This window comes from Falco peregrinus, chromosome 1, assembly GCF_023634155.1.
Source record: "Falco peregrinus isolate bFalPer1 chromosome 1, bFalPer1.pri, whole genome shotgun sequence".
NCBI classification, from domain to species: Eukaryota; Metazoa; Chordata; class Aves; order Falconiformes; family Falconidae; genus Falco; species Falco peregrinus.
Genome location: NC_073721.1, coordinates 116,274,295 through 116,298,759, shown reverse-complemented (window position 1 = coordinate 116,298,759; position 24,465 = coordinate 116,274,295). Strand labels below are relative to the sequence as shown.

At 40.2% G+C, this 24,465-nt stretch overlaps 1 protein-coding gene across 6 annotated transcripts; it reads right to left on the bottom strand.

The window, feature by feature from the left end:
* Nucleotides 1-40: 40 nt before the first annotated feature.
* GABPB1 (GA binding protein transcription factor subunit beta 1) lies at nucleotides 41-22,276 on the bottom strand. Of its 6 annotated transcripts, none has more exons than XM_055810298.1 (10): nucleotides 16,675-19,917; nucleotides 15,135-15,334; nucleotides 14,688-14,795; nucleotides 13,644-13,811; nucleotides 12,988-13,182; nucleotides 11,759-11,870; nucleotides 11,261-11,374; nucleotides 8,251-8,436; nucleotides 6,813-6,928; nucleotides 41-1,866 (listed from the first exon to the last, which is right to left on the bottom strand). In XM_055810298.1, exons 3-10 carry the CDS (start codon nucleotides 14,793-14,795, stop codon nucleotides 1,714-1,716), a joined length of 1,152 nt encoding a protein of 383 aa, XP_055666273.1. In that variant the 5' UTR covers nucleotides 15,135-15,334; nucleotides 16,675-19,917; the 3' UTR covers nucleotides 41-1,713. The 6 variants fall into 6 exon arrangements, with proteins under 6 accessions (XP_055666273.1, XP_055666278.1, XP_055666252.1 ...); XM_055810303.1 differs by having other exon boundaries at nucleotides 15,135-15,235; XM_055810277.1 differs by lacking the exons at nucleotides 15,135-15,334; nucleotides 16,675-19,917 and adding an exon at nucleotides 21,994-22,276.
* Between the last annotated feature and the right edge of the window lie 2,189 nt (nucleotides 22,277-24,465).

Below are 24,465 nucleotides of genomic sequence, written 5' to 3'. Positions count from 1 at the left end.
ACACAAAACAACTGAAATGGAATTGATTCTACACTATATATATGTGGAAAAGATATTTAATTGTAAAATAGAAAAAGTAGGCCAGAGTACAGTTTTAAGGGTAATTCTTCTGTGTACAGTATAGGTAAACTAGACTTTTTGCTTAAGTTTATATAAACAATTCCATAAAAGCAGTGAAACATGGAACAACAAAGCAAAGCACAAAGAATTGTATCTTACAAAAAAGGAATCTGCACAGTAGTTCAAAATTTAATGTAACACAGCACTGAACAATCTTAAGGCAGCTCAGTCTAAGCACAGGACTAGAAGTCAGGAACTCCTGAGATCTATTCCCAGGTCTACCACAGATTCATGTGGTCTTGGGCCAGTCATTTAACACTCCCTGTGTTGCACTTATACCAGTTATAAAATTGAGACAATAACACCCACTTACCTGCCTCAGGCAGTACAGTAAGGGTTCTTTAAAAGATTTTACAATGCTCTGAAGATGTAACGTGCTATATAAATCCTAAGCATAATAGATCACTGCACAGACACACACACACAGAGTATCACAGTGAGGAACAATGATGCTAGGTAAGAAAAGCATCACTACAACATAAAAAAATTACTTGTCCAATTGCATGATTAAAATGCAAAAGTCTGTTTGGAAAAAAAAAACATATCACTGAAATAATTTCAAGGCTATTGGGGAAAAAGAGATCAATAGGAATATTCTAAAAGAACTACTAGTTGTGTTCCAGTGGAGACATTCTTTTCTATTCGTTACTGAACTTTAAAATGTTTGTACAGGAAAACTGTAAGACACAGTGAAACTTTTAAGTTTGTAAAACAAAGTGAAGTTTCAATGCCTCCACTCACAATTTTAAATTGCCTCCAATATGTAAATTAAGATTTTTTTTTGTTCTTTTTAATTACAAATTACATTCTTCCAAGAAATATACCATCCACAATAAAACCGGCTGCTAGTTTATTTCAAATGACCTATAGGCTAAACATTTTTCTCATTTTTCTCATCTTTGCTGAAAAATACCTATGCAAGATGTATGTGTAGAAATTATAAAAACATGCAGCATATGTACAAACTGAAAAGTTTAAAAAATATTAGCTTCATATACATGTAAATCTACTTGGATATATCTGAAATTAAATATAAAAATTTCACCACCTAAAATAAAAAAAAAACAAACCAAAAATGGTTTTCAGAGAATCTGAGACAACTACTTAAAGCTGTACAAAGATTTCCACCTGGAAATGTCTTATTCAGAGAAGTTTAAGTTGTTACCATGGAGAAATAACTGTTAATTCATTTTGCCACATAATTCATTTTCAAGCTGTCAGCTTAAATCAACATCATCACCCTTAAAACTGTTCTGTTTTTCAGAAGTTAAGATTCATACTAAAATCAAAATTTCACAAAAACATTGGCTTCTCATGTTTCTGGTTCCCTTCAAAAAGATTTATCAACTCATTTTGAAACTGTAAAAAAACCAACTATTTACAGTATTTCATTTTAAATACTTTGCACAATTTCTAAATTCAGAGTTTTTATGTTACAAGAAATTCATCAGAGCTCACGGCTTAAGTCCGGTTATCAACTTGTAGCATCTTCTCTATCATGTAATCCTGTGTCTGTACCTATATAGCGTACAGTTCAAGATTGTACTGCAGGTTTTTGAAAGTAACAGGCTTTGCAGTATGTTCATTTTTTTATTAAACAGCTTCTTTATTAGTCTGCAGGCGGTTCATTGCCTCTAACTTCTGCCGATAAGCCTCTGCTTCTTGTTCTTTCTTTAGAAGCTGCTGACGATATTTTTGTGCTTCTCTGTTTGCCTCATCCAGCTGTTTCTGAAGAGTTTCTCTTTCCTATTAGAAACAGAACCAGCAATATTTTGTCAAATATGTATCAAATGAAAGTTAAAATGGCAAATACTTTTCCTTTACATGCAGCACAAGTGTTAGGGTATCATGTAGAAATCGTTCAGTTCTTATTCGGGCAAACCTACACGAATGCTGCTGTGTAAATTAGCCACGGACTACCACACCGGACAACCCCCCACAATAAGGCTTGGAAGTTTAAATACAGTAAACCCAAGTTTCTTTAGCTGCAAAGGTATCAAGCAAGTCTTCATGGAAGAAGAGTAAAATAAAGTGGAAGCGTGGTGACCTAATACTAACATACTATGAATCATTGGAGGAATGTTAACAATTCCCTTTGTTTCTTTTTAAAATCGGAATCCAATCTAATAGGATTGTCCCTTTCTGTTGTAATTCTAATCAAACACTATAATGAAAAACTGTTACCTAGTTTGCACTAGAAAATGACAGTTGCTCACTAACCAAAATATACACATAACTGGTTTGTAAACACAGTGATCTGAAGTGACTGATACTACGCAATCCGGAGATATAATTACATCCCCAAGGGCACGTTTTTATGAATTAACAGGCATTTAGCTAGATAAGCTTTTTCAATTCCAAAGTATAACTTAAGGCTCCATCCTGCGTACAAGTTTGTTGAGGATGGCTACAAAATGGTTTCCAAGCAAAACAATATGGGAAATGCCACTTCCTATGAAGATGCCTTAGGAACTAAGGAGAATGTATTCCCATCTCCAGTGATGTAGGTACCGTTGTTTTGTTTGATGCTGCACTGGTCCAATTGAAAAAGCAATTTGCTTCGAAAATAGTTTTGTTTTGATCTTCAACAAAATACCATTTCATTAAAGTGCATCATGTTTTTATGAGTAAGGTAGCATTTGATTTCAAATCATTCTTTCCACTGTAGTTTTTAAGTAGGCACAGGGAGGTTGTCAGAGAAATGAGCTATCTCCCAGAAAAACAAAGGTCTTATAAAAAACCGAGGCCCCTTGAAAATAAGTTGCCTTTCCACCTTATTCCCATCCCAGCAGTTCTGTATCACAGTCCAATTAATACCTGTAACAATTGTTAGAGGTTTCTCCCCACACCCACCCCGAAACAGCATCCCTACTCTTCACCTCTTTAATTGCACTCACATATTTTCATGGTCAGAGCCTGAAAATACAGAATACTCTGCCTCCCTTCTACTTCCTACTGTTCTCAGTACTTGTCACAGTCACATTTAGCAGTCACATGCTGTGCTGAATGTGCTGGAATATAATGACATAGGTGATCAGATCATTGCTAACAGCAGCATCTGCATAGCAAAAACAACAGGTGAAGGAGAGATGTTATTAACACATTATACAGACTAGCTATAACACAGAACAAACTCCATTATGTGCAACTTCATTTTACATCGGGGTTTGAGAGCTGAAGGAAGCTAGCTAGGGTTCGCTTCATTTGGAGCATATGCTAATAAAATGAGAGCTCATTTGATCTAGCTTACTTATTTCAAAAGGAAGTTCAACTTCCACCTCTGAAAATTTGGATCCTGCTTTTTAAGCCACTTTATGAATGCCCAACCCCATGTAGCAACTAGACTGACTGTTGCTATGAATGCCAAATGAATGGTAGAGCCTACATGAACGATACTCCAGCACCAGCCCAACCAAAACACACTCCTATTTCTGTAAGTTATCTATGTAGCACAAGGGGAGCCAACAGCTGATGTAAAACAGCCCGAGTAGCAAGTCAGTAAACAGACTTACAAGACAATTCTCAGGGAAGCAGTCAAAACAGCTGATCCTGCTATGCGTGGAAAGCAACCTTTCCCTCTTGAGCGCACAGAGCCCTGGGATATACTGAGCTGGGCATTATTTCTCTCATGAATTTGTCACATAAAAAATGTCAGAAATCTAACATTGGCAAGAAGTAAAGCTGCTCTACCTACTGGGCTGCAGAAGAGTAAGAACCACTGGTAGCTCACTGGCCAGTGGTTCTGTGCTGCATTACAAAAAGCAAGGGACTACCACTACTATGGTGTGTGCAGACTGCAAACACTTGGGGGTAGCGAGGTTCTTAAACCACATCTTAAAGAGTATTTCCCACAGAAGAAATAAATAGAGCTGTGTACCCATGGTGAGTATAGCACATTAAGGAAGGGATAGAAAAAAAGGGAAAAAACCCCAAGTCCCAGTGGCAGATACAAGAAGATAAAACCAGTATCTACCAGACAGATTAGCAATTAAAAGCATGTAGATTAGTCCAGCAACTAACAGGTGTAATTTTCTAGTCAATCATAGTCCTAATGTAAACAGAATGAGTTAGGCTGAGGCCAAGTATACTAACTAGGCTGTGGAAAGAAACTAATGCTTCTGGAGGAGCAATGCAGACCTACAGTGGACTGAACAGTGACAATCGGTCCCTTAACTCTGACATCTAGAACAGGGCGGACTGTATCTGGTCTGTTAACTTAATAGATCCAGAAAGTGTTCTTGGGGCATTCTGTAGAACACAACTGAAAGCCTTCTGATTATCCAAAGTCTTTTTGTATTGGTATAAAAACCTACCAAGGTAAAAATCAAGTTAGAGGATCCCGAGTGCTCTTAAGAAATCTTCCATTTTATCAGGGAATTCTCTTCATTACATGTAACTTTTAACAGTCTATATGCATTGACAACAGGGACACCCATAACTAAAATAACCAAACTAAGCATTCTTTTTAACGACAGAAAAAAACAGGGCAATGAATTCACTAATATAATTGATCTACAGTTATGATTTTTTTTTTCAGTCTAATGAAATGATCATCCTGGTTTCTAATGTGTGTCACCTTTCAAACATGCAACACAGGAAAAACAGTCAAAATCAAGAATGAAAATAAAAATTACGGTATGTTAATGAATTATGCATGAAAATGAAAAACAGTATCTGTGTGACAGGGTTTTTTGCTGCCATCCTATTTTTAAAATATCAAATTGTTTAGGAAAACTGCTATCACACTTAAAAATTAGCTGAAATGCTTGAACTTAACAGACCCAGAAGAGGAAAAATCAAAAAGGCATCACTTCAGCTTTAGGCATTCACAATAATTTCATGGGAAAGTTTCTCACCTCACATGAATGGGAGGATGTTCAACCTAAAGACTTTCAAACTACAGTTATTTTTTCATACACTGTGAATTTAAAAGAGCTGAAGGAAGCACTCTCTGCCTTGAATCAATTCTTTATAATGAAATAAAGGGACGAATCACCAGTGAGGCAAAGAAACCAAATACTAAAGGTTTTCTACATTAAAAAATATTTTAATGAGGGGAGGGGGCCCACTCCCTCCAAATTCAAGTATCTACCACCTTCTATGATGATGAAGCTTGAAGTGAACCAACTTTACGTGCACTTCTTTAATGTCCCCGTTACCAAGGTGAGGTAGCACCACAGCCCTGTGAACCACAGTAAGGCTCCTGAAGTCAACTGGCTGCCACACAGAGGCAGACGTCTGCATGTGCATTTCCAGCTGTACAGGCAGGGACAACGTCAGTCATCAAAACTTGTACTTAAAAAGTAACAGATAAAAGTAACTCGTTTAAACTAACTTCTTTTGATACTTGAGAAATGTGTTTAAAATATAGAATTGAAACTGGTCATCCTCCTAAAAGAACTATTTGTACAGTTATACTAACTATCTGTAATTAGGAACAGGTTGATTTATTCCTTAATGGATCTACATTTTTTTTCATTCACTTAACAGAATTCTCAAAATACTCAAGGAAACGTAATTTCCTTTACGAATAATTCAGGCAGATGTTTAAAAGTGTGAACAAAAGAAATGCTTTTATTGTAACAGTCATACATTTTAAAAAACTGCAGCAAGAAAATTTCAACTGTCATGATAATCTGTAATGACCACAAAGCTGCAAAAGCCGAAAGTATTTGATGTGACAACTTAGGGACAGGGAAAGCAAATGATAAAAGGTGGTAATTACTGTTATTAAACATGGATAACATATAGCACACACTGTACAATAAAACATATTCAATTAGACAGAATTTGTAATATGAACAGAAGTTGGAGAATACAGCCTTTGATAAATGAAGTATCATGGAGTTAAGAAAACAAGAACTTAGAGCCTAGCCAAGGCAGACAGCAATTTTCATAAATTTTTGACCAAAACTGGTCAGCACAGTTATAAGAAACAGAAGGAGGAATAAGATGGTTGACCTATCATGGCTAATATAAAAAAGCTACAATTTCAAATTGAACAGCTACATGTATTTGTCTTATTTAAAAAGAAAAGCTCTTAGGTGAGGTCAAAGGATGTTAGGTCTTCCACATTACCATTTTTAAAAAAAACAGGATGGTGTAAATATACTTCACAGTAAACGGCTCCAGAACTAAAAAAAAAAAAAAAAAAAAAAAAAGGGGTGGGGGTGGGGTGGGGGGGGTGTACAGATAAAAATTGGCAAACACAGCATCTACTGTTTCACATTTCCATTAACAGTTATCTAGATATCATGAATGGAAAGGAAACATTGCTCAAAATATGATCTCACTATCAGGACAAGCATGTGGTGATAACAGACAGATGAGGGGTACAGTACTCTTGTTCACTGCTAGTGGAAAGGGTCAAGTTACTCAATAATACAATGGTACCTAGTTTTAAAAAACTAGTTAGTGATCTTCAAGGAAAAACAAAAAAATAAAGTTATCATATACTGAAAACAAAGGTCACTTTTATGTGTACAGAGGATGAAGCAAACAGTTCTCCTATGTTCTTTTTACAACTTCATAGAAGACAAAATTTCAGTAACAGGGGAGGCTGAGCAAGTTATTGTTTCACACACTTCATTCTGTGGTAACACAGAAATCAAACTCTAGAACACAAAAAACCACAACCAGATACTCAGTGCTGAACACTCTGATTAACACATATCACTTAATATACTCCTTACTTCTATTTCTGCAGACTCCACGCGATTTTCAACAATCTCAATACACTGTCTCTTCACTGGTGGTTCTTCACTTATCACAGTTTCTTCAGCAATGTCTGTGGCTGGAACTGTTAATACTGAAGACATATTTGTACATATAAATATATTTACTTCAAACAATATTTGCACTACATAAAAATCATACAATTAAGTAATTTATTAACAGCAATAAAATGCAGAGACATTCACTTATGAAAACAAATAAAGTTCAGTATAAAGTCTGTATGGTGAAAATTTACTAAACACTTTAGCTGCTTGCATGCTACTATTTTTAAAATTCTTTGTTACTGATGTCTACAAGAATTAGTTGTCACTCTGGAGTATTATTGCCATTTTTCAGAGAGTAAACCAACATGGAAGTGAACTGCAGCAGAGTTACCAGCCTGTAACTCATGTAGCAGACCATCTTCATAATGTTTCTGAAGAAAATACTAAATACGAAACTGTTATTTTGATTAATTAGAACACCTTAGGCAATCTGAAAATCCAGCAGTTACTAACCTTGAAGGACAAACAATAAGGGCTCCAAAGAAATTCATACTCCAAGTTACTCATGCAACCATCTGGCAATTAAATGTCGTAACTGTCACTTCAGTTACTACCCACACACATTCATGCTTTCCGATAACTAGCTGTACTTGCTCAGACTGTGAACCAAATAATTTGTCTCCAGTGTACAACTCTTCAAGCTCCACACTGGGAGACCTCATGAAGAAACCAGAGAAGGAACCATTTTTGTCTAAATAGTAAGTGGCAGAGCATCTTTAAAAGAAACCACCCAACACATATGCATGTCACAAAATAGCACTTATTACACCAACAGCTTCCACAAACAAGGTACATATGGCCCAACAGTACAATCTGCATTGCCCTGGCTTCACTGGTTATGCCACTGCTCCTCTAAAACTTCAAGCATGTAAGACTTGAGTTTTGTCCTGTTAAGAACACGTTCCACTGGACTTGCATATCTTGCTTGATATATCAGGTTTCTAAACCCAAGCCTCACCTCCTCATCTTTCCAGCAAGACAACCACCTAAGTATTGGAGGGCAGCTTTTGTTTTACTCCATCTTTTAGTTTTCATAACAAGTTTCCAACAATCAAACTTAGTGAAGGTAAAGCAAATAGTTATCACTTTTCCCTTAAATGACTCATTTCTCCTCCATACAGTTTAGTAATTCTTCCATTTTTTTTCCTAATGCAGAGACTCAGCTGACATGGTAATTCACTGAACAGCAGCAGCTCATGCGTCTATGAGCCTTTTGCAGTTTAAGAATTCAAAGATGTATTTAAACTGCTAATTACACAAAGTTGTCCAAGCTATTTGCACCTAATAATTTATTATTATTAATGTAACTACAATAGCTCCTCAAGCTCAAACCATACAAGTTTCCACTCACCTTGCTGTCCATCAGGCATGGTCACAATGATTGGTTGCCCTATTCCACTGGTTGGAATTGAGTGCAGGTTACCAAGCTGAATGCCGTCTGTAACTATAGTAATTACTTGTTGACCCCCAGAACTGACAACTTGTTGAATAGCACCATCCACAGATTCTGCAGTCACAACTTCTTCTGTGGCCACAACTATCAACAGATTAGTAAATGAATTAAGTCAATTTATAAATTTTTAAGATTTCAAAGGCATTTTGGTACAGCTAAGAAAAAAAATCACTTCCATTGTCTTAAAATTTGATGTCACACCCCTCCCCCTCCAATGCCTTACTACATATTATATTGTTAATAGAAATATTTTACTAGGCCAACACAGAGAACTAACATATTGAACTATACATGCAACTCTGTCCTGGTTTGCCTTGCTCGATATAGTAATTTATTTTTTTTATTTAGCATGTTTCCTAATAGATATACCCCACTCAAAACTGACACTTGGGGTTCAGTGTTAACATGGCTACAAGAACAAGAGTTGTTTTTAAGAACACAACTAACTTCTGCATTGTACACAAGCTGGACTAAATTACACTGACAGCAGAATTAAAAAAAAAAATAATAATTAAGCTTGAAATTACTCCTCAGCCAGCACTTTGCCAGGTGTACCTCAGGACCCAGTTGTGATTTCTCTGGTTACCATAATGGTCTTCAAGACAGTAACAGACTGAAGGACCTCTAGACAACCTTAAAAGTTTAGTCTGTACTACATGGGTGCTTCAAACACATCCACAACTTAATTATACAAAGTATGAAATAGGACTAAAGGAAAAGTGCTACAGAGCTGGAAGTTTTACACCTTTAAACAAGAACGATAAAGCTTAAAAAGTAAAATAAACATTGTATGTATATAATTTTATAGTTAAAAATACAAACTCCTAGCTGAACTAAACATTTCAAATTCATGATTTGATAATAAATATACAGCAGTGAACCCTCACAGTTCTATATTGTACCTATAAATCAAGGTAACATAAGGCAGACTGCATTCAGAACTACAACACACAGCTCAGCTTGCACTATACATTGTAACTGGGGTCTCGCACTACCAGCCTTATTTTTAAAGCAACAAAATACTGAGACAAAGAGCAAGATCACTAGTAGCACAATCACAGAATTTCAAACACACTCTGTATTTTATTTTCAAATTGTCAAGGTACAAGCAAAGCCTTTGATTTAAATAACAGATATTAGAGTACTTCCTATCTAGAGATAAAATTAAAACCCTATAGACTGTGTTGTGACGCTCGAGATGAGAGAAGGTACATAAAAGCCTGAAGCTTTCATCTTTTAAGTTAATTACAATATCACACAACACACAAAAATCACTCTGTGGTTCACATAACGACTGCAGCCATTGTCTTCTGAAGACTCGAACACAGAAAAAAAGAATCCTACAGAGGGTGGAAGTAATGACAGGTAGCCTGGGAGGAATACAGAGAAATTGTCTGAGCAGCCAGGGATCAGGTTAGGAAAGCTAAAGCCCTGATGGAATTAAATCTGGCCAGGGGCATCAAGGGCAACAAGAAAAGCTTCTGTAGGTAATAAAAGACAGACTAGGGAAAGTGTAGGCCCTCTCCAGAAGGAAACAGGAGACCTGGTTACCCAGGACATGGAGAAGGCTGAGGTACTCTGTGACTTTCTTGCCTCGGTCTTCACTGGCAGGTGCTCCAGCCCCACTGCCCAAGTTGCAGAAGGCAAAGGCAGGGGCTGGGAGAATGGAGAACCACCCGCTGTAGGAGATCATCAGGTTCAATACCACCTAAGGAACCTGAAGGTGCATAGTCCATGGGACCTGATGAGGTCCTTCTCAAACCTGTTAATGGTAATTACTAGTCTTTATTATCCACTCTGATGCTGTAAGATACCTGGCTGCTATCTCTTTATTCACTTTGCATGTTGAAATGAACAAAAGTGAAAAGGTACAGAAAAACAAGCAACACATTACTCAAACAATGGACAAATATATCCAGGGCAACTTGCAGAGTATGGAGTATGAAACCGTGACAAAAGTTGCGTTTTTTTCACACAAAGCAATAACTGGCAAAGATCCATGGGGCGGGGCGAAGGGGTTTTGTGTTAAGAAACAGGAATGCAAAACTTGGGAACTGAGGCAATGGAATTCCTTGTGCCTTTCTGGCTTCTTATGGCCTTATGGAATAAGAGAGGGTGCATATGGCTGCAGTGAGAGAGACAGGCTGTTTCTTCCTAGGAGAACGACAATGTATTGCTAGGCCAGGGGTCCTCAAACTATGGCCCGTGGGCCAGATACGGCCCCCCAGGGTCCTCAATCTGGCCCCCGGTATTTACAGAACCCCCCTGCCCACCCCCACCCCCCCGCCGGGGGTTGGGGGGTGAAACCAAGCAGCCGCAGATGACCTCCTGCCACTTAACCCGCGCGCCGGCCCCCTGTTTGAAAAGTTTGAGGACCCCTGTGCTAGGCTTACATTTACCTGCAATGTCATGACAGCCTACCAGCCTGAAGTGGGACACTAACCACTAAATAGTCCAAATGCAAGTAGAATGACTCAGTGTTGAAAAGATGACCCACAGACATTCTAATGGGCAAACCGCACATTAAGATTGCCAAATGTTCTTGTGACTTTTGTGTGAAAGATTTGAAATAACTCCTGACAAAGTGTATGCAGGCAACATTGGGGACCGTCTCCCAACATTTAACAGAAGCAACTAAACCATATATAGACAAAGATGTAAATTCAACCTCCTGATCTATGCTTGCTTTCAGCAAGATGAATGCTACTCACATTAGGTCCAGAAATCTTATTAAGAAATAATAGTACATATGAATCTGGCAACCTTCCAAGTGAAAGTAAAGGAAAAAATTTGTTCATGCTGAAACAAGGAAGATTGTAATCTCATTTCTGTATGAACTGTATCTCCAGAAGTACCAGTTATGTACTTTTAGTTTATTAAATGAGGTTAAATGCCTTAGTTTTCTAACCTGGTGTTTCTGAAGAATTAGACAGTGGAGCTGATGCTTCTGCCAAAGCTGCCAATGTGGCTAATACTGATGTCGATGAATTTCCAAACTGTACAGCAGACACTCCTGTTTCATCTAGTAGGACAGGGAAAAAAAGTTAGCTGATAAATTTAAAAACAGTGAAGTCCCTTTTTTCATTATTATTGCACTGAAGCTTGTAACACTCACTCTGTTCTCAGCAACACTCTGCTGAACTAAAGTGCTATTCTGAAGGCAAGTTTGTTAAGCGAATACAGTTTCTTACAATTTATCTCTGAAGACTGGTGTTTTCAGTACCTAAATACTTACAACACAAAAAACACTGAAGAGGAACACAGTAACTACTCTATTCTTACCCCTGTTTTTCCTCAAGCCTTTCCACCAAATGGTGAAAATCAATTAAAGTATAAAATCCTAGTAGCTATCCTATAGGCATCTAAATACTAGTCCCATTTGATGTATTTGCAGAAGATACCAGACCTGTTAGGTTCACCACCCCTCCAGGTCCAATGATAAACTGTGGTGTTGCTGCATGTATCGTCACAGTGTCCGGGCTCTCTGGATTTGTATTGATTTGGTTCTGCATTGCAATCTAAGAGACAAACGTAGTATCATCATTCCAGCTGTAGTTATAAGGAAGTTATTTACTCTGTAAGAACTAGAATTACTGCACATTCCACCCAAACAGGGAGGATCTGCCTCATTATACTCATGCAACATATACACATCATGTCACATCCTGTGCTCTGTGCAAGTACATGAGAAACTTTTTTTTTTGTCTGCAATCTAAGGACAAAAGATCTATTCAAGTGAAAGAGAATGACACACCACTACTTCTCCTTTCCATTTACTGTGAACAAAAGAGGACCATATAAAGACAAGGCCCTTTTGTAGATATGCAAGCTCACGTATCTAAAATGGAGGCCTGAAGAACCAAGGCTGCTGTGGCAGCTACATGCCATGAAAATTGGCTCCAACAGCTTAGTAATGGCCATGAATTGTAGATTACAGTCTTCCTTTTGTCTTTCTTTCAATTATTGACTTTTATTTACTATATGCTTTCTGCAGTGAAAAGGCTAAAGGAACAGACCAGAAGTTCATACAGTTCAAGATGCAGGGGAACAACAGATTTATACAGTGGCATGATTTTTCGTTTGCTTTCTATTTTTTTCTCAATAACACTTAGCACTTAATTTGGCTTTAAGAACACTACTGAACAACAAGTACACAGTTCCATGTAAGTATCTATAATAAGCCTGGTCCCAATCACTTCAACAAGTCAATTCTAGTTTTTCTAATTCAGGAAAAATTGCCATCTCTTCTCTCCTCTCCTGATCTCCAAGGACATGAATATCCATACATGGAGCTAACCCAACACTAGGGTATCAAAATGTATTGGCAGAGTAGGGAGTTAAGTTTTATACCTTGCCTGTGATGACTCCACCTAGTTGTGTGTACTACAACACTCAAATTTAAGAAAATAAAGGATACTTATCCTTGACTTTGTAGACTGTGAAAATGTTCTTTGACGAACTAATGTTTATTAACATTAATCTCATTTCCATGTCATGAAGTAGACTGAGCTTAGCATTATCAGGCAATATATGGTCTCATATCTCTCACACTAAGCTTTTAATACAGCAGCTGTATCACGTGTGTAAACAAGTACCTTTCTGTAAATTCCCTTAACATCATAAATCAAAAGTTACCTGTAATATTTCTGCAAGGTCTTCATTTCCATTGTCTACTGCAATATCTAAAGCTGTTTTGCAAAATTTACTTTGAGCATGAACATCCACTCCATATTTTATTAAGAGTTCTACAACTTCTTGATGGTTATGTTCAGTGGCCCAGTGAAGCGCAGTCATTTTGAGCATGTCCTTCGCATTTACATCAGCGCCATGCTACAAACAAGATCATTGCATGAACTATGTTAGTAAAAGTATCTGAATTAAATAATGCTGGTCACAGAATGAAGTCCCGGATAGTCTTTCTCCATCAGTAATGTCTTGTTACCTTACATTTACAGATTTATTAGAAGTACTTCAATCTAACTACCAAATAAATTATTTACCTCAAAAGATTAAAGAGTCCCCAAGACATAACATGTCTTGGTTCTTAAAGCTGTTACTCGCACAATGTCAAATTAGGAAGTAGTCTTATTTTGAAACAGCAGTAAGTAATCACTGGAAATCATGATGATTTTAATGCTAAAATAAATTACAGTTTAATAGGAAAACAAAGCACCCAGTGCACACAGTATAAATATTTCAATGTTGGTTTCATGACTAAAAGAAATTTTCAAATATCTGATCATAAACCATAGTTATATCCCATCCTCCGACCTTGTTTCAGCAGTCTTTACCTTAAGTAAGACTTCTACTATGCTGGCATGGCCTTCTGATGCTGCCATATGTAATGGAGTTCTGTCCACTTTGGTTCTGGCATCCCGACTTACACCTGCTCGCAGCAACACTTCTGTTGTTGAGTAGTGTCCATACTGTGCTGCTAGATGAAGTGGAGATGTTCCCAACTGCAAATGTAATGGAAAAAGTGAAGTTTCAACAGATGTCAGTATTAAGTATTTCTTCTTATTCTGGGGCTAGAAAACTCAGGTGTCAGGCCACCACTTCAAAATCATTTTCCCTTGCAGTCTCAAGGAAAGAAGCCATTGGGGCTTTTACAGAATGTGAAGAGAAGAATAAAAAAAGTTTACAATTTTTTCCCCAAAATAATCACAACACACTAAAACTAGCTCACTGGAAGCAACTTTTTGAGGTCTGTACTTTGTTTTTTTCAGTCTTTGAGGTGTGATGTTTCAAGGGGTCTAACCCCATTCTTAGTATTGGCCAACATGCCACACCAACGTTGGAAGGGACCACTGGAAGTCACTTAAATCCAATCTCCTGCTCAAAACAGAGTCAGCTTAAAAGTTAGGTCACTAAGTAGATTAAGGCTCTTAAGGGCTTCTAAATACCCTAGAATTTTAGGTACCTGACCTCCCTGTTACAACTTGTTCAAAAACAGACACTTCCAAAAGACAACTCTGAGCCTCTATATCAGGGAACACTCAGCTGTACATATTAGGCAGTTGTGACTGCTTTCTTAAATCAGATCTCTTATTATACTAAATGCACAAACACAATAACTAGGAGGATGATTGCTGCTTTCTCCCATGAACCACTCCAAAGCTCATCTTAAAAGCCATCAGAATGAGCTCATTCAGTCTGTTACTAAAATCAGTAGGAGGTCATATGAAGAAACAGACAATTTTAATTCTTAATTAGACATTAGATGATGTGACTGCAGAATTCCAAGAAGAAACTCCCAAGGCTTGCACTACAAATGCTTAACTGTAATAATCCTATTTTCTTCTTCAGGTACCAAACACTGCAAAAGTTTTCATTACCCAATCTGTGGTAAAAGGTGCTCCATTTGCCATCAAAATGCGAACTTCATCATCTTGACCTGCTCGTGCAGCTTCTAAAAGTTTCTTTCCCAAATCTACTAGTGACATCTAGTGAAGGACATAAAGGAATATAAAGAAAAAAAAACCCAAAATTAGTATAATTGTAAGTATACAAATGCCACTGTCATTTTTTTAAAATTACTATTTCTGAACTACTCTGAAAAGCTCAAAAACTGGGGTATTTTAGTCATGAAAACAAGCTTTATTGACTGCAATAAGCAGCCTGATTTTAGAATTACTTTTGTCAACCAAACAGAACTGACACGGGGGTGAAGATTTCAGTATTACAATGCTGCAACCACAGCAGCTGTAAAGTTGTATCAAACTAAATTTAAACTGAACTGGATGCACATTTCTTACAGCAGAAAGTGGTTCAGAAGCTCTCACCTGATACCACACTCTTCTCCAGCTTTGTCCAGCTTCCAAATGGTACTACATCATGGCGATGTCACACACCCAAAGGCACTACATTCACTTATCCAAAAAGCCTACACATATTTAAGAGGTGCCACTACGTAAACGCATTCAGGTATGAAACAACACCTTTCTGAAGTCTTGTCCATCACTATCACTTCATTTTGTTCACCCTAAAATATAATGTCTTTATTTCTAGCTACAAAACAACACAATAAACATGCTATTGTACTACATGCATCAGATACGCGAACTAAAATGTCCACCTGAAACCAAACATTACTACCTGCTTCAACTGTCTACAGCTACAAAAAAAACATGTTAAGTGCAAACTTTTGATTGAGACATGACCAAAACCAAAAAACTTTCACATCATCTTTAGATAATCCCCCTTTTACAGCACTGAAAGTTCCATACAATGGAGCATGCAAAACTACATGTAGACAAGTGACACCTATATATGTCTCTGTTGCATCAAAGATTTCCGAGTATAACATCTTTTTAAAACCACACTATTTCGTACTTGCTATTAAATTTGTTCAGTAAAAAGAAAGTTAAGAACTAAACACTACCAACCAAAACGTATCATTAATGTTTTAGACCTGTATCTATGTTTTCCACTACCAGGATGCTAAGAATGGAATTACTTTCACCAGTCCAGTTTCCAGCCACAAAGTTAAGCCTGCATTAGTAGTAACAGCAGTTGCAAGGCCATGCAGCCAATTTCCTACACAAAGTTAAGAGTGTATCAGTTCAGAAAGAAATGCCATTAAAAATATACTTCTATCAGAAACCCAACATATTTAGAAAGTTCTCCATTGGCTCAACTGGTAAAAATCTGTGTGGCATATTGCTCAACAAGGTGAAAACTACTGACTTTGGAAGAAATTAGAAAGCAAGACAAATACTGCAAATGCAGAACTCCACCACGTATCAGTAGAGCGGTGAACTGGAACAGGACTTTTTGTCTACAGAACTGACTTCCAAATACTTCTCCATTTATGTCCATCCTTCTAGTACACATGGACATATTCATTTGTCTCCGGCCAGAAAAGGGAAGAGGAACAGGGAGGTGGCAGGACAGGACAAATACTGACAATGGGAAAAGGAAGGAAAGAAGGAGCAGTCAGATGCAGAGGAAGGGACAACAGCTGACTCTCTTCCATAAAGAGAAAAAGAGAAACAGGAATAAGAGAAAATCTACTGTCCCTGTTAAAGGGAGTCCCCAGGAGTAACGATATAAAACAATAGGACAGAGAGGGCATTTGGCAAGTGCAGCAGTGAAAGGAGGACTATAGCACGCCCTTTTATTTTTTTTTTTTCCAGGGGGTGCAATTTAAGAAGGAAAAGAGCACACACAGACACACACACTTGTTCTGGTGGTCTAATACCACCACATCAAGGTCCTCAGAAGCAAAAGGAAAGCTGGAACTCAATGCAAAATACTGAAGTGAGGAATTAACTCAGAAAGACAATAATTAATTTTTCTTGTGTTGATTTTTGGTTTACATACCAGTAGAGAAAAGGAACTAAGAAAGTCTTCTTTTGGAATTACAGAATAATTGAGGCTGAGGGGGACTTCTCGAGGTCACCTAGTTCAATCTTCCAGTCAGAGGTGGCCCAGCATGGCCAGGCTCAGTCCTGCTGAGTTTTGCATGTCTCTGTGGGTGAAAATCCCACCACTTCTTCGGCCTCATTCCAGTGTCTAACCACCCTCACAGTAAGAGCTGCCTTCTGTGTGTAACTGTCTTTCTCCACTAACCAAAAAGATAGCCTTGATGACAAGCTTATACTTTATGTCCATTAGACAATAAAAATAGGTGAATTAAATTACTGTCCGCACATTTAACAACTACACCTATTCAGAACCCATGGACCACATCTATACTGGTGAAAAACCGCAAAGCTGTTATCAACACCCCATGCAGCAAAACAGACCAGAAAAAAAAAATCAGTTACAGTAGTCTGAAAAATAAGAGTCTCAGTCCCAGGAGATGTTAGGGACAAACTTCAGCCTGAGATCAACACCTTTTCAGAGTCTCTCTGAACCACTACTACTGAACACACTGTCCAAGTGACAGTACATCAGCTCTCATCTCAACGCAAAAAGCTAAACAGCTTTGTACTACATGCAGTAAGAAATGTTCTAAACAAGGGAAAAGAGGGACATGGAAAATCATACATGATTTAACCTTCATTACCACATATTACTTACATTAACCAACACTCTCTTGGTTGATATAAAGTAGTTGTATTTTAAACAAGCACAAAGCATCACAGAAATTTACATATGTTTCTTGATGCAGAATTTTAACTTCAGTTAAAACATCACAAATTTAGTTTAGAAATTAAGTTCCAGTTCTCATACTTGAAAGAACGCTTGGGCCATCTAGTGGAAGAAAGTTAAAAAAGTAGCAAAATTACACTGTTGAACTCAAAAATAAAATGACATTGTTATGTCACTAATCCATGAACAACAGCAACTGAAGGAGCCTTTGCAACAAAACTCATACCTATTTAGTCGCTTTTAACCAACAAATACTAACATTGACAAAATTTATCAAGAGTAGTCAACCAAAAGTTGATTTCTACTTTGTAGACCATTCCAAGTACCAATATTGTAAGGTCAGGAAACCCTTGAGTAATAACATGCCCCACACCTCCCCCACACTCTTCCACTGCTAGTACTGCGACATAACAAAAAGGCTCTGCAGTGTCAGAATTTCCCTTTCTTCCCTTTCCAGAAAAATACTTCAGCTGCTTTCTTGAGATCATTTAGTAACGCTACAATAGCACAGTGATACTATCACAAGCAAAGTTATATATAGTACAATAATATATATTTAAAATTTAAATGAGATTTCCATTTCAAAGCAGTACTCTTGGTTAACTACTGCTACTATGCCATACAGTGTTACAAATCAACTCTACTGAGTTAGTGTGTCAGAAGGTAACTCCTCAGTAACTGTGTCATTTCCACCAAGCTGGGCTAGCACAACAGCTGGGTAATGTTTTATAAGAGGATTCTTTTAGACAATAAAAACATCACTGCCTCCGAAATACAGTCTTGAGACTGTTACAGTTATTCTTACGGCAATCTTGAGTATGTTTCCAGACTTCTAAGAGCTCCCATGCAAGTGTGAGAACAGGAGGTTTTGTCTACAATTGAGTAAATAGGGAAGAGCTTCTGCCGGGTTTGGACTTCTTTGCATTAATCACCTCCTGAACTTCCACATTTCATTACTGCAATGCATTCTGTATGGTATCATTTGCCAGATGCCACAATTAACTGGCAATGAAAACAGAGATCAAATTATTATTGCTATTTTACTTCTGTTCAACAGGAAATCCTACTGCTTTTTTGTATCCACGTTAGATTTAAGTTTTTATACATTTTATAAAACTCTGAACATCATGCTGTGATCAGAAGGGTATATAACAGCACTTGAACGGAGTTTAGGTGGAACTGTGTGTGAAATGGGCTCTGCGGGGAGGGACAGGAGCTGAAAAGCATGCAGCTTGGGAAGCGTGGGCTACCACACCATAGCCTACAGACAATAGAGCAGCAGATTCTGCAGTCCAAAGGAAGACGACCGTTTGGCTTAAAATACTGCAGCACCTTTCAGACCGGTGTCCTGTCCCAAGGATCCTGGACACAGCCTTATTCCCCCTTCTGCCACTGCAGTGGTGAACATCAGCTGGTCAGAATCAGCAGGCACAAAACAGTTGTTGCAGCACACCTGCTAACACACAGATCTTGCAGCCCCCAGTGTACTTCTACCAAGGAACACTCCCGAGAGACATTTTTTACACTAGAAAAGCATGAACTGCAGCAGTGCAATTTACAAGAAAGTAAACTACATCAATATACACCATATCTATGATAAGGATTTGCAATCATTCCTAAAAAATCCAGGACAAAGTTCCATAGAATGCTAATTGAACAGGTTTCCCTACTGACTTGACACACAACAGAACTGTACTTGGAAGATAGCTTGAGATCTATCATCTCTCACACCCACTACATCTGGAAAAAGAATGCTCTTGCAGAATGTCTTTTTCTTTCCACTTCAAAAAAACCCAACCTGCTTCCCCAAACCTGACCTTCAGAAGTGCTATCCTCCCCCCAGTTTCAACACTGCACAGTATCGCTAGAAATTCAGTAACAGCCATTTCTAATTTTGTATGTCTATCTATACCAAGGTCAGAAATATTTTGAAGTAAAGCAGTTATTCCTATTTATAAGCTAAAGTCTTTAATCAAGCACTCAGTTTTGATCATTATTATAATTGAAATAATATGATCCACTTTTTTTTTTTTTAACATCCTGACATAACAGCACAATACCTGAACTCATAACAGCTCTTCAAATAGTTTATTTCAATTAGTTTTGTAACTTTTAAAGGAACCGGAAGGTCTGCATTACACCTAAGTGTTTTCCCATGTACTAGCATCTCCTAAGCACTTTGGTATGATTTAACCATGTATATAATTTAATAGTGATTACAAGTTAAATGGGATAAACTCAAAAATTCCTATAGTGTTTCCTAAGGGAATTATACCCTTACAAATGTATTTTGACAACGATTTCATGTAGTACTTCGTATCTTAGGCTTAGAGTATCCACACTTCTATTACAATAATGAAAATCACACTAATATGCTAATAGCAGTTGGCTTTAATTCCAGTGATTCCAGCTTTCCTCTATGACTGTGTTGTGTTTGTAACTAAATTCTCTCTAGTTTGTTTAAACAGCAACATGACCTTCATGTTGGACAATGTATGCAGCAGATGAAAAATGTTTGATCTGAGAAAAGAGATCAGAAAAGCAAACATTGTTGAATAGCTTAGTGGTTAAGACAGTCAAGCCTGTATTTACGCAAGTCTGTCCTCCAATTAGGTTCATACATTAATTTAAATCGGCACCAATCATCAACTCCATTAAATAACACAGATGGTAGAAAAGTCTTGTCCTTAAAGGAGAGCACAGATTTGGCCATTATCATCTGCAACAAAATGCAACATCTGAAAAAATATTATTCAACAAGAGTGAACCACTGGCACCAACCAAGATTTGGGTTGGCACTGCCAGCAAGCTTTCACAGATCATTTTGGCACTAGATACAAAAAGGTTACATTACAGCAGCTATGATTGACATGAAGCATCTAAGGGCTTGTGATGTAGCCTTTGAACTGTACTACAGCCTTCAGACTATGTCTCAGATTAACTGAAACTTAAAAATATCCTCAAACAAAAACCACCAGCCTGTCTGTTTTATTATAAAGAAGCATCTGTTTTATTGTGAGGAATCTTCCTCAACAGTTTCTGTCTGACACACAGGCCTAAAAACACCCCTAGAAAACAAACTGTTTTCAGTAAAGTGGGTCACGAACAAGACTCTACACCTAGGGCATGCTGATCTGCCATGTATAATCTTAACCTCATGCAGATTTACGTACCCTTTGAGTATTTCTGTGTGCACAAGCACTTCAACCAAATTGCTTAGTCTTAGTACTACTTCAGAAGTCACGATTTAAAAAAAACACACCCAAACATTAAGCTACAGTACTCCAAGGTGTGCATTCGTAACTTTTAGCACATTTCACAGTAATATGCAGCATTTGCCATCAAATGAAAGCTACCTGAGCAAGAAGGTTAAATGACAACATACAACTGCTTTGGGTTAAAAACTCTTTAAGCACAGAAGACTTCCTACAGGAGATTTCACTGACGCGCTAAGGGACAGCGTCTCGCCGACAGAAACTAATCTAGGAGAGAAAACCACAGTCCGAACGAACGCGTTTTGTGCCACGTTTATGCTCCCACCACATGCTTTATTGAGTGCAAAGCAGGAGTTACAGATGCGGGGCGAGGGCCGCTGCGGAGGAGGGCAGAGCTCCCCTCCCCGCGGAGCTGCCTCTCCTCAGGGCACCTTTGGCGCCAATCTCCGGCACGCGGCTCTGCCGCCCGCGGGGCGCCGGGCCGTGACGGAACCGGCCCCCCGGCCCCCCGTGAGGCCCCAGACCGGCCCCCGCGGCCCAGACCGGGCTGCCCGGCAGGGAAAGACGCGGGCCCAGCAGGACCCGCGCAGCTCCTCAGCGCCTGGGCCCCTCGCCCAGCGCGTCGCGCTCGCCAGGGCCTGCGCGGCGGCCGCGGCAGCGCGAGAGGGGCCACCGGTGGCGACGGGCGCTCGGTCCCCGCGACGCCCCGACCCCCCGACCCGCCGGCCGCGCGGCGGCCCCCCACCCCCGCGCAGCCCCTGCCCCACAGGCCGCGCCCGGCGCCCCGCGGGCCGCCCAGGCCGCCGCCGCGGCCCAGACCGCCGCCGGCTCTGCCCGCGCCCCCCGCGCGGCGGGGTCCCCGGAAGGCCGGCCAGCGCGCCCGCTCTCCCCAACAGGAAATCCTGGCTGGGCTGGGCGCTGCGGAGGGAGCCGCGGCGCCGGGTTCCGGGGGAAGTGGAATTATTTTTTACCAGCGAAGAGATCAACTTCCACATCCGGTAACAGGGCCCTATACAAAGGCGCAGACTGACCTGGAAAAGCTTGGCCGGCCCGGGGGGGTGAGGGAGAGACGGGGCGCGGGGATGGGGCCTTACCGTGCTGCCGGCCCGGCCGCCGCCGCCGCGACAACAACCAGGGGCGTCGGAGGCCGCCGCTCATCGGCGCCCAAAAGCCCCACACAAAAGTCCCCGCTGCGCCTGGCGGAGGGACACGGCGAGGGGAGGGGAGGGGCGCCGTGCCGCGCCGCGGAGCCCCGCCGCCAGCGCGCACCCGGGCGTGAGGCGGCGCGGGCCGCCCGCGGGCAGCGCTTCGAGGGGCGCCCGGCACTTACCATGGGGTGCGGGTATTATCTTATTACACAAATATCCCCGACAAAAGGGGCTCGGCGGAGGGATACGGCCTCGGTGCCGCCTGCCGCGCATGCGCGGCGGCGCGGGGAAAGGCGGGGAAGCGGAGACTGGAGGGGCCCGCCATGTTCCGTCCCGCTTCCCGCCCGGCGGGGGGCAGGGCGCCGCCTGCCCGCAGCGCTGGGCCGGCCCCGGCGGGTGCAGGCGAGCTGTGGGCCCGCCGGGGGGAGCCTCCCTAGAAACAGCTTCAGAAATACGGAAGGGGGCCGCCGTGCCGCGCGCTGGCCTCGCTGAGGCTCCGCTCTGCCGCGGGGCAGTGGGGGTTGCGCTTCCCGCCTCATGGCTGCTGGAGCTCCCAGGCGAGGGTGCCCTGCCCGAGCGAGGGACTTGCTGGCTTGCCTCCCCTGGGCAGGGCTTTAGCTGTGCTTTGGGATCATGGGTGACGTGCGGAATTAAACTTTATAACTCAGGATAGGTTATAAAGAAGGTATGTTTAATTCACCGGTGGGCATCAGGGTGGATAATTCCAAAAGCACCTGCTGCCCTGACTTCATTGTGCATGTGTGATTTAAAGTATACATTCATACATATTCAATAGATGCCCGAGAATATGTTGGGTTAGGATAATTAGTCTTATCAAGAAGTCATTAACATAAGTTTCCTCCCATTTGCGCTTGTGCACTGTCTCCTGATGGTGGTCGTGGGGGCCGTTGTCTCAAGTTTCTTCAAAACCAAAAAACAGGACAGATTGCATACCCGCAGTGTCTTCTTATCTGCACATGAGCATCCCAGGTCCATCTTACCAATACAAAGGGCCCCAGGATCGGGCCTAATTTGCAAAGTTATACTGTGAAGCTCGTCTTTGTACATACAATGAGAGTTTTAATTATTCTAAGTTTTCCCTATCCTATTAATCTAGTTATTTCTAAGCCTTCTATCATGGGGATAGGACATGGATGATGAATCCAAGGTGATCCTAAGCCCTTGCTGCGCTGTGAGAGAGCCTTCAGTCCCAAACTGGCTGTGGACCTGACATCCCAGCCCTTGAAATGGTCCAGCTTTTGTTTCAATGATGTGAAATGAGTCGTGCTCATGTTCTCCCCAAAGCTATTCCAAGTCACAGATCTTGATACCATCATAAAGCATAGATTCCATAATCTTCATCCTTCAGAAAAAGGATATCAATCACAAAATTCCACTTGGTTACTTTGGAGATCGTACTACCCACTAGATACTCTTAATCGGAGGAATACTTGTAAAGTTGTTTACAGATCTTTTATTTTTTTGCCTTTGACTTAGCTAACACAGCTTTGGACAATAAACTGTATTCCAAAGTGCAAACATCACAAATACCAGAACTGAATCCAAGAGTCACTGCCGAAATAGACCTGTGAAGTTCAGGCGAGGAAACCGCACTTCCCACACGCAGCGGCAGAACTGCCCTCGGCTGAGCCTGATGGCAGGGCTGACACCGCCCTGGCCGACAGCGCTCTCTCCAGTTCCTGCAGTATTTTTGGTCTGAGTCAGGCTTTAGGGAGGAATTCTACATACGCTTTTTGGAAAGCCAGATAATTCTTTCCATGTTGCCACCTGGCTGACTCAGTGGTATTTCTAGGAGTGATCAGCCAGAAGGCGGCACTAGAGAGCAAGTGCAGACGCCCCCTCGCGGGGTTGTCGCTTGTCACCAGAGTATAGAAACCTCAAATCCAGCCTTCATCACGTCCCTTTTCAGTTTTTGGTAACTGTCTGCGTTTCTCAACAAGCATTCAGCTTGCCATATTAAGGGTTTTCATTTACCCGGTAGCAGGGGATACAGAAAACGTTACAATGTCCTGGCAGGTATGCACCAACAGGCAGGAATGCCTCATGGCGTTAGCCACAGCTCTATGGAAAACCAAAACGTTCTGCGCTACTGAAAATCTTTTACAGAGGTGAAGAATGCAGTCAGCATTTAGTCCATTAGCACTGTATATGAGTTTTCATTATTATGATCATGACTTCCATCTTTAAAATAATCATGTCTAATGCTGGGAGGGTTTGACACATTCACCAAAAGTACATTTAAAAGAGAGGCATTTGATGTCTGATGTAGGCAAGTCTAAACACATTTCATCTCTGTAAAGTACCTAGTCTCTTTCTCTTTATTTTACCCTGCTTTATGATAGTAATTTATAGTTTTTCTTAACCGAATAATTAATACATTCTATTAAAAAGCACACTGACTTCTACTGTTTAAAACTATTTATTCAATACTGCTACACAGTAACTTACGTGCTGATAGGAAAATGTATTTTAACCTAAGGCAACACCACCTATAATGCAATCAACATATTGGCATGTTTTAACAAGTTCTTGAATATGCTAAAGCTAACTATATGGGCAGGTCCTCCCCAACACTTTTCTATATATGGTTGAGGTTTGCCCATACAACTAAGACCAAAATATTTTGAAACACA

Coding starts and splice junctions, on each gene's coding strand:
- GABPB1 (XM_055810277.1), bottom strand. Junction 13,812..14,687: donor CACCTTTTACCACAGATTGG/GTAATGAAAACT, acceptor TTACATTTGCAG/TTGGGAACATCTCCACTTCA. Junction 8,437..11,260: donor TAATTCTTCAGAAACACCAG/GTTAGAAAACTA, acceptor ATCTGTTGATAG/TTGTGGCCACAGAAGAAGTT.